This window comes from Eleginops maclovinus, chromosome 20 (genome assembly GCF_036324505.1).
Source record: "Eleginops maclovinus isolate JMC-PN-2008 ecotype Puerto Natales chromosome 20, JC_Emac_rtc_rv5, whole genome shotgun sequence".
NCBI lineage: Eukaryota > Metazoa > Chordata > Actinopteri > Perciformes > Eleginopidae > Eleginops > Eleginops maclovinus.
In genome coordinates, this window is record NC_086368.1 from 22,932,020 (window position 1) to 22,943,222 (window position 11,203).

Consider the following 11,203-nt stretch of genomic DNA (forward strand, 5'->3'; position numbering starts at 1 on the left):
TAAATGATGTTTATGTTATTACATACAGTATATACACATTAAAATAAGATGTTTAAAATAACAATTCAGGATTATGTGAAAGGTATTTTAACTATGGTTTTTCTTTTAAAAAGTTTTATCGCTTCAGAAAAAAACCTCCAACGTTCAGTAGACCAAAAATATCATGATATAAACTATGCATGATTAGCACAAACTGTTGTTACATATCCAATACATCCACTTTGATTGGTGGAGCTTAATTGCCTTGGAGCCTGAAAGACCGTATTTAGGGATATTTCGCTGCAGTGACAGCAGCCGCAGCGTAGTTTGTGAGTTTACTATATATGGGCAAAGCGAGGCACAGACGAGCTGCACTCGCTTCCGTGTTTGTGTGATCAGGGAGTACTCAGCCGGGGAGCTTCACTGTTTCATTCATTTGTGAAGAGCTACGTTAAGCAACTCACCAGCAGGGAAAATGCCGTATGAACTGAGTAAGTATATTTTATATCAATGGCAATAGCGGAGAGAAACGGCAAGAAATCTCTGGGTTTTTGGCGACATAATTTAGCAGAGCGAGCTAGTCAGACAGGCAGCTAGCTAGCCTCGCCCATTAGCTGCGTGATTTTTGACACTTCATTTTGCGTACAAAAGAAGACAAACTCCAGACATTGCGACTGATTTATTCACATTTAACATACACAAGTGTCCGATAATCAAGGGGTTGCTGTGAAGCTGCTCTGGCACAAAATGCAGTTTATTACATGCTGTTCCTTTCAGTTAGCTTTAGCTACGGGAGCTAACGTCAGTGAGAGGAAATAGTTTTGCAGCTCATTGTTATGACATGTCCAGACAGAGGCTGGGTCCTCTGCTGGGGAAGTGTCTTTACCTCACAGGAACAGGGTGTGTGGCTGCCCACAAGCCTGAAGTTAGCAGTTTTTGCTTCTTTTTTTTTGTCGACCCGGTGGAGATTATATTCCCGATAAGAAAACAGATTTAAGGGAATGCGGAAGCACATTAAATGCACCTATTTTGTCATAGCTTTCCTAGTTTAAGTAGCATTTTGGTGTTTAACTACCTACTTGCATGTATGTATGCATATATAACATCACTAAGATAATTATGCTTTCTTTTTAGGCTATAAGTGAATAACCCAAACAGTTCATATCCACACAGTGCACCATTTACTACTCACTTTTAAATAATCATCTTGGAAACCTCTTATCACAATATAATAATAATACCTGAAAAAGATGAGTCACGGTTTCAAGAAATCTATGTATGTCCCCTTTTTTATTTTCTTCACACAGGATAACATTGATATATTTAAATTATACTTCATTGTTCTTTTTACCATCTTTTTTGTTGTTGTTTGAATTAACTTCTTATTGAACATGAGGCTCAACATATGACGTTTTTAAGATGATTAATGATCTGTATTAGAAGAACATTGTGATGGATGATTAACTCTGCTTACTCATATCCAATCTGAATAGATATTAGTCTTGGCACTGCAAGATTTTAGGCTCAGTCAACTCATAAAGCCCAAGATGTACAACGCAATTACATTCCCGCAGATTATCCCTTATGGAATAGTTCAGTTTAATCCTTTTTTCTTCAGTTAATGCTCTATACATTTGTGTTAACCTTAATGCTTTATGTTATCCGTCTGACATCTTTCTCATCATGTCTTCTTTTGTTTTTATAGAACATGTGTTCGCCAGTCTCCCACAGATGGAGAGGGGAGTCGCAAAAGTGATTGGTGGCGATCCCAAAGGCAATAACTTCCTGTATACCAACGGGAAGTGTGTCATCATCAGGAACATTGCAGTATGTTTATCTTTTTAAAAGCTATATTTAACAAATATTGAATGCTTGTGTATTTACTTTAACAAATCTGGGCACTTCATGTGGCCATTTTTCATTGCATACTGAACCTACAATTGGCACAATTACTGTTCAAATGTGGGTTGAATAAGCAAGGGCCAAGTAGATTTTTGCCTTACTCACTGTCCTAAAATCACCTGTAAACTGTAATCTATCACACAGCTATTTGACCAGTGGACATAATAGGTAATTTTAGACGCTGTTTGCATATAAAGAATAGATTGGAATTTTGCCCTTAAACACAAAGAGCATTAAGTAATACCTGACGGGGCCTCATTTGCCACCTGCCTCATATAAAAAGCTTTCCCCACCCATGGCACTACATATCATGCCACAATGGCACAGTCAATGGAGTGTTGCCTTTGTGGCACCTTTAACCACACCTTTGGATGACGTCAGGGTGTATTAAACATTGTGTTTAGATATAAGCTTTTAGTTAAGGCAATAATTCAAATATGTGTGATCTCTCACACCATGACAGCTTGTTCCAACAAACACAATCTTAGGGTTGTATCAAGCTAAAAAGCTGTCCCTTTAATTCTCTGTAGTTAATCTAAAAAGGAAAAATGTTATTATAAGCGAGAGGAGTGATGGCTTGACTCTGAAAAGCATGTGCAGGTTAAATAGATATAACATCACCGAACCGCCCGCTGATGTCTCTAATTTCCTGTCTTTACAGAACCCGGCCATAGCAGACATTTACACCGAACATGCCCACACAGTTACTGTTGCCAAGTATGCTCCCAGCGGATACTACATTGCATCTGGAGGTAAACACTCAATTTGTTAACACATGTCAACAAATCTCTGTATATTGCAACCACATTAATGTGAATACTAGGGCTGTCTGATGTATCTATAAATGTAACGATATCTACCAGCCACCTGACCCTGACTTCATGTTGTCATCACCATTCATATCTATACAATCAACGTGTTTGAGACTACATTGTTTATTAGAGCACAGAACTGTTTGTAAAAGCAAACACTTGTTTATATAGCCCTCAAAGTGCACCAGATTTATGCAATACTCTTCAAAATGTTTGTGTGTGAATATTTCTGTATTTTGTATTGCGATATACTGTACATGTATATAACGCAGATCTTTTTTGTTTTACATTGTGGTCAGCCTTATTTCTTTTAATACAATTATTTCATTTATTTTTAAATTATTTTAGATGCATCAGGTAGGATCCGTATCTGGGACACCACCCAGAAGGAGCACCTGCTCAAGTACGAGTACACCCCTTTATCAGGCAAGGTCAAGGACATTGCATGGACTGAGGACAGCAAGAGGATCGCTGCTGTTGGGGACGGACGAGAGAAGTGAGTATGAGGATCTAATCTAAGTAGTCTGATTCATACTGCATCTGTTGGCATGAACCACCTGGTAAAGCTCAGTGAGGCATTGACGGTTGGTCAAATGGTTGGCGTCACTGAAAAGTCAGTATTGTATTAGTAATAAGCAATATGACAAGATGATTAAAGTAAGTGTGTTTTTTGAGTCAGCATTTTTGGACTTCTAGTTTTTATATCTTGGAAGTTTTTGTTGTTGGATAGACAAGACAATAAAAGTAAATGCCCCACTCGAGCAACTTTTGAAGCTCTTGCATATCTTTATAAATGCGGCCAATAGACTACATTGTCATCCTCACCCTGAACACTAGTCTGCGTTGAGCACCGTGGTGTAGTTATTTTATAGCCTAACCTCAGTGCCTTTTTTTTCTGGCGATTTTTAAGTTTTTGCTTTTAAAATGAGAAAAGCGTTGTTACATGGGAAAGGGTGTTGCCTAGAAGAAGCAGTAAGATTCATTATAACACAAGTAAAATAAGTATTTTTTAATGTTCAAGACGAGAACAAAAAAATGCACAAAATGTTCCACTATCACACTGTTTTAATGTGCCGTGTCAATTGTTTTCTTGCCGAGGTAGAGTCCATGGTTCATGTAAAGGTGTTGTTTTTATGGAATGTTACATCCTGGAACAATACTAAGCTATGTTTATCTCCTGTTGTAGATTCGGGGCCGTGTTCCTGTGGGACTCTGGCTCCTCAGTGGGGGAAGTTTCCGGCCATTCCAAATTAATCAACAGCGTGGACATAAAGCAGAAACGCCCTTACCGACTCGCCACGGCCAGCGACGACACCAGTGGGTCCTTCTTCGAGGGTCCTCCCTTCAAGTTCAAGTTCACATTACGCGTGAGTCTCAGAGATTTACAGCTGCTCTTTTTCCCCACTGAAGGCATTTCATTTTGAGATAATACACTGATTTATTTCTAATTATAGTAGATCAACCAAAGGCTTAATGTCTTCACCTGCAGGCTTAGTAGTAAGTCACTTTTCTGTGACTTTGAACCAGCTGTCTTATTTTGAAGGCCTGTAATGCAACTCAAGTCCGTCACACCCTGCTGGTTTTGACAGTGCGGCCTTGTTTGTTTGTTTCCATATTACATAACCGACTTCCCCCATAAATTCTTGGAGAGTGGGAGAGCCTTGTTCTTAAAGGAGTCCTTCCCTCTGGAAACACTCAATACCATTTTGAGCACCAATAGAGTCTTTTCCACTTAAAATGTCTTTCTGGCCTGTTTTTAGAGTTCAGTCTGCAGTTGTTTGTCTTCATAGTAACATTATGTAACGCTAACGTCAAACTGTAAAACGTGTCATACAATAGATATGCAACACAAAATGAAATCTAGGTCTTTCTCAACCCTGATGGTCTGAAATGAGGAAGGTGTCATGAGGGGATGAGAATGATAAATGTACGCATTTGTTCCTGTTACCAGTTTTACTTGTGTTTATTAACTATGATGACGTATTCTAAAACCGTGCCAAATAAAATACATGATGTGCACAATCTAATTATCCTCTGTTGTTCTGGCTCTAGGACCACAGCCAGTTTGTCAACTGTGTGCGTTTCTCTCCTGATGGAAATCGGTTTGTAACAGCTGGAGCTGATGGCCAGGTGAGTAATAGATTACTATGTGGGACCATATGAAGGATTTCTTTTGTCAAAAGGATCTGTGTGTTTCTCCTGCTTTCATATTAAATTAAATAATACAAACATAATCTTGGGATGTGGGAAGTTGATCTGAATAAATGTCCTCCTAACTTCCACAGATGTTCCTCTATGATGGAAAAGAAGGTACTCTCATCAGCACACTGGGTGGAGAGAAGGCCCACAAAGGAGGAATCTACGCTGTGAGTTGTTTTCATGTTAAGCAGTTACACTACAGGGACCTATCCTTTGGTTATCCAATTATTTTAATCTGTTTTGGTGCACATTGTTAAGGTCAAAATAAAATCCAATGTTTTTATCACATTACTTTAATTGTGAATGTGAAAACGGTTGGTAAGAACTCTGTCTTGCCCATGGGTCGTGAGATAAGTACCACAGGCGAATGGTGTGTGAACACATCATTTTTTTCTATTCCATTTCTGGGGATTAAAGAAGCCTCATTTCATCCTCAAATTACTGATTTATTACCGATTTCTTTTTTTTAAATACTTCTTTGTTTTTCCACATGGTGATGCTGTTGTTGGGTGAACATTTATAGGGCACTATAACACATTTTTCTCCCCCCGCCTCACCCTGCTTTAAATCCTTCAGGTCAGCTGGAGCCCTGACAGCTCCCAACTGATCTCTGCCTCAGGGGACAAGACGGTGAAACTGTGGGATGTCGGTGCAGGAACGGCCGTCACCACCTTCAACCTGGGCTCTGATGTGACAGACCAGCAGCTGGGCTGTCTGTGGCAGAACGAGCACCTCCTCACCGTCTCCTTGTCAGGCTACATCAACTACCTGGACAAGAACAACCCGGACCGGCCCATTCGCACTGTCAAGGTCGGACTCTAATCCTGGATATTATCATAAAACTTGAGCTGAAAACCTGTTAATATTATGAATAAACAAACAACATATTAAATAACATTTTTGGCATCTGTGAAATATAGTTTGGCATTTGCAAAGGGTTGTAACAATGTACCAATATATTTTGTGCGTTTTGTAGAATTACAAAATACTTCTTTAAGCGCCACCCCCTTTTTAAAATGTCAGCATGTATTGGACTGACTCAACCTCAACACGAGATTTGATAAACTAAAGTGGATTAAGTGTCTAAGTAGGACAGACGAGGCCTGTCACTGTAAATCAGGCTTTTACAGAAGCATCATGTGCAGCCAAATAGTTTTCCCAGTGAACATGTCCAACGTGTGTGTGTGTGTGTGGGGGGGTCTATTATTCTACATTAACTTTTACATTGTGCCATTTAAGTAAATCTAAACATGAACTTGCTTTCCCTACAGGGTCACAGCAAATCAATCCAGTGTGTGACGGTTCACAAAAAAGACGGGCGACCTCACATCTACTCTGGGAGTCACGATGGACACATCAATATCCTTTTCACACTCGATGAGACAAAAAGTGCACTTAATGCTGTATGTACATTATTATTATATATTTTTAATGAAAATGTTCATTTATGCAGTAATGGTAATATTGGAGATCTTGAAGCCCAAAAAAATGTGGTGCAATTAGTTTAAGAGAAGAACTTTCTCACTGTTGTTCTGTGATATAGAGTCTACCGTTTTCCCCTTAACAAATGCTTCACATTACTGGGATGCGGAAACTGGGGAGAACGACTGCTTCTTAGGGAAGGGCCACAGCAACCAGGTGAGCCAGATGGTGACCGACGAATCCAACGAGCTGGTGACGTGCAGCATGGACGACACGGTGCGCTACACCAACCTCAACAAGACGGAGTACAGGTAGGAGTCTTTGTACTGATAACAACTATGTGGGTGACGTGATGATGTTCTGCTTTTTGTCTGTTATTGTTTGTCGAGTCAATCTGGAGTAAAGCAAACACATGTTTGGAATTAAGCTTTGTTTGTGACTGATGGACATTTGTGGATGATAAGTGTTCTGACATCCTGGCAATCCCTATTACAGTTGTTCCCTATAAACCTGCCTTCTGCCTTCGGGTGGCGACCTCTTCTTTCACAATGAAAGCCCTAGATGTATACACGATCTGTGCTGCCTACCAGAGAATTTTGCTAACCCAACATAAAATGCTACTGTTATTATACCTCTGTTGCAGAAATCAGTAAACAGCAACACCTGCGTTACCATGTTCATGGTATAAGTAGAAGATAAATCTTCCTTTTTAAGATGAAAACCAACAGATGGAAAACATGTTATAAACATATCCACCGTGCCCTTCTTTTGAGGCAAATGCAGTGCGTCCTGTGTTGTAGTAAGATCTGAGGAAAGCAACACCGATAGAGGGAGAAAAGTTATCCGTTTATGCTTTAAGTTATAGAATATTGACCTCAAACCGGAAAATAGATTTCAGAAATCCATAATTTTTCCACCTCCTTCATGAAACAATGCCTAGCTTTCTACTGAATAACCCTGACTGATGGTTTTCAGTGCTTCTGATGTGGTGAAGATGGATTTCCAGCCTAAAAGTGTGTCTGCCGCTGCAGGAGGGCTGTCACTGGCTGTCTGCATTGGGCAGGTAATGGGTTTTTCTCTCATCAGCATTTGCATTTCATTTACATCCCAGAACCCTCTTCAGTGTCCTTGCCAGAAAATTGTGTCTTTCTTTGACAGCATCATTTGTTATCCCTCATATTTTCTAGGTTGTCTTGCTGAAGGACAAGAAGAAAGTCTTCACAATGGACAATCTCGACTATGAAGCAGAGGTTGGAGCCCTCAACCCGGGGGGGTCCACTGCAGCGGTGGGGGGAGCAGTAAGTGGAAAACCTTGAAACACACATCATCTTTCAAAACACAAGTTCGGTCAGTTCTCGTCTGTCTCAGAAAAGTTGTTTGAGTTCAGGGGAAGAAAAAGTGTGTTAGCCCCCACGCCTTGGTGAGATTAGATTTGAGATTAATTTTCTTTTTCTCCTCCTCAGGATGGGAAAGTCCGTCTGTACTCTGTTCAGGGCAACACTCTGAAGGACGAGGGGAAAACAATCGAGGTTGCAGGAGCGATCACCGACATGGCCTACTCTAACGACGGGGCCTATCTGGCTCTTATCGATGATAAGAAAGTCACCTCCGTTTTTACTGTGGCTGACGACTACTCGGTAATTATCTGCAACGTGACATCATACACCATCAGCAATCCCATGAACTGTGCAATTCAGCATTAATGACATGAATACATGAATATACACCACTGTATATTTTGGAGTTTATATGTTGTGTATTGTTGTACAATGTGCACATTTTTATATAAATATTTTTATTGTATTTTTTTTCTTTCTTTTATTGGACATTTAACTTTAACTTGTTTATACAAATACATTTAAATGTATATTTTTCTAACTTTAACTTATGTTTAAATAAATATTTTGTTTTATATAATAAATTATTTACTTCTTAAATGGAGTCGTTAAACCCAATTCCATCAAGGATTCAAAAAAGTAGTACGATTTTCTAAATATAATGCTTGTGAGTTACTCACTGTCCAGTGCCCATAGCTGTTCTGTATACATTTTGTTTCTTTTTCTAAATTCTTTTGACTATTTCCTTTTTTCTTTCTTTTTTCCACCAGGTCAAAAATAACTTTTACGGACACCACGCCAAGCCAGTGACTTTGGCTTGGTCACCTGACAACGAGCACTTTGCCACCGGTGGGATGGACATGATGGTGTTTATCTGGACGGTTTCCGATCCAGACAAGAGGATTAAGATGCCAGGTAGGCCACAAACATGTGCACTCACTCATGCTTGGCTCACGATTTTCATTTGTTTGGTGAAACCTGTGGTTACTCGTGGAAATTGCAATTGTGGTTTAAGACTACAGCAAAAAAAAAGCTTAAATACAGAGTGCAGTAGAGCCAAACAAACCTAGTTTTAATAAATGAGTCATTAATAAACAGAACAGTGATTTGGTTCATGCAGTTAGTTTTGCATTCAAAGTTTGCTCCTTGTTCCATTACTCCCTGTCATATTTAAAGTGGACTCTGTCAAAGAATGTGGAAAAGATTAGCATTACTTATAAATGTTTCACAATAAAAGCCAACCTGTGTTTTGACAGTTTTGAATGTGATGTAGCAGCAGGAACCTTTTTCACTTCTGTGTAGCGGGACTTTACTGACTGTAGGAAACATTACTTAGTGAGGCTGTTGTCTATTTGGTTATATTACAAACATTAACACAGGATAACATGCATGGATCATTTTCTACGAGGCCAGCTTGGGAATGGCGGACTCCACTATCTAACTATCGCTGAAAATATTGAATAGATCTTGAACTTGGCTGCTTATATTTGTATTTTAATGTCACTCTTTCTCTGCCTTAAGACGTCTCTGTAACCATGTTTGTCTCTTCCTTGTCTGCAGACTCTCACCGGTTGCACCACGTAAGCGGCCTGGCCTGGGTGGACGAGCACACTCTGGTCACCACCTCCCACGATGCCAGCGTCAAGCAGTGGACTATTACATACTGAGCTGCAAGCCTCCACTTCTCCAGGGACAAGGACTACTGTAGAATTCAATCGTTCCTTTTTCTCTTCTTTTTTTATTTACTGTATTTTCACTATCTCTCTACAGTGTTCTGTAAACATGACTTGTACATGGTTGTGGCTGGGGAAAGCTCCCATAGAAATGATCCAAGCTACGTCTCTTTGATGCGAATAACCTTGACTTACGCAGAGACAGATTGTTGAAATACACAATTCTAACCATGAGTGCTTTTACATCTTTGAGCTTTGTGGACCCACAATAATATTTGTAAGCTCAACATTCCATAGGTAATAGCTTTCACTCAGTTTGACCTGAAATCCTTGTCTATGGTTGAGCTCACTGCATCCTAACTGTATGGATGAACTAAAAGCGAGATTTTCTTTTGTTTTTTTAAATCTACAAAAGATGAAATGAAACCTTTTGGTTACATTCCTGTCTTGAGAAGCATCTGATGCTAACTGCGGTTTACTGTCACTTTTTAATTTTCATGGTTTAAAGGAGGTGTTCATGGGTGTTTTTGCTTTGTCTTAGATTTCAAAACTCTTTATGTGTCACTACTCTTCCTGTTGGACTGGGAAGCAATAATAGGAACTCAAAGAACAAAGTGTGTATTAAATCGAGATGCTGTCTGTTCCGTTGTAGTGTGTTCTTGCTGTGTTTTTATTTGGGCCCACTATGGTTGTCGCACTATTTTTCCCATGTCTTTATGCATCCACTGACAAGGTGGAATTGATTCATTAATAATAATAATAATAAAAAAACAACTTTTTATGCATTTTCCTTTTCACGCTGTTTTGCATGTATCTACTTTTCAAGCACGTTTATGCGCAGGTGTTTCGAGGGAGTCTTTATTATGCTTTAAGGCACAAACTGAAGATCCTAGTGGGGTGCGGAGACACAGAGGAGCACGTGAGAAAGCCTCTCTTTCACTCATTATGTAAGTTACCTATTATGTAATTGAAAGGTAAATCCAGTGCCTCAATGTTGACTATCTCTTTGGGTAGTAAACTGTCTGAGGCAGGTTAAGGTTATCTTAACCTGCCTTACTTTATTGTTGTACAGTCTCAACCTTATACAGATAAATGATCCAGAATCGTTTTTTATTACCAGGTAGGCTTACACATTCAAGGAATTTTCTTTGGTATGTGTGGTGAATGCAAAACCACAGAAAGAAGAATATGTAATAAATTAAAAAACTGTACCTTTTTTTTTTTCTAACAGCTTTTAGATTGTTGTAACAAATGAGCAGAGGCAGAAACACAATTAATAATAAATTATATTTATTTTGCATTTATTTTACAATAGGGGAAGGGTTGGGGTTGGGAGAGTTCAAACAAAGATGTTCAATGGGCATGGATTTATTGGGGTGGTGGTTTGAGTAGAAAGATGAGGGTTTGTTTTAGGCGGGACTGGAATACTGTGATTGCATGACTTTACGTTGCTATGTAGGCCTAATGCCTTTATTCATAACATACCGTCGGTCGGAGCCCGTCGTTTACTGTCTAGAACTACACAGCTAAGCAATAGTCAAAGAGGCCGTCTACGTCGCACAGTCAAACATGGAGGATGGTTTGGAAATGTTCTTTCGTTCCAGAGCGGTCCCAGAAGAGGACATCAGGAGGATGAAAAACGACAAGGTGAGCAGAAAATCCACTCAATATAGTACCTAGGCTAATGCAGTAACATCCCCCATCACTGTATCACACACACCGGCGACCGGTGCCGCAGTGCTGAGGGTGCTCGCGCTATCAGTCACACTGAACTCTAACGAAGGTAGAGCCCCGCGAAATGAAACGAAAACCGGAAAATGTAATTAAATTAAATAAAAAAAGATAATCGATGCTTTATCATTGTTAACAGCGGTCTGAA

At 39.5% G+C, this 11,203-nt stretch overlaps 1 protein-coding gene across 1 annotated transcript; it reads left to right on the forward strand.

Moving 5' to 3' along the window:
• The first annotated feature begins 304 nt into the window (after window positions 1-304).
• wdr1 (WD repeat domain 1) lies at window positions 305-10,109 on the forward strand. Its single transcript, XM_063911530.1, has 15 exons — window positions 305-470; window positions 1,685-1,806; window positions 2,543-2,633; window positions 3,042-3,189; window positions 3,880-4,060; window positions 4,746-4,823; window positions 4,979-5,059; window positions 5,469-5,702; window positions 6,164-6,256; window positions 6,474-6,625; window positions 7,290-7,377; window positions 7,502-7,612; window positions 7,778-7,951; window positions 8,422-8,566; window positions 9,212-10,109. Exons 1-15 carry the CDS (start codon window positions 455-457, stop codon window positions 9,316-9,318), a joined length of 1,821 nt encoding a protein of 606 aa, XP_063767600.1. The 5' UTR covers window positions 305-454; the 3' UTR covers window positions 9,319-10,109.
• Window positions 10,110-11,203: the final 1,094 nt, after the last annotated feature.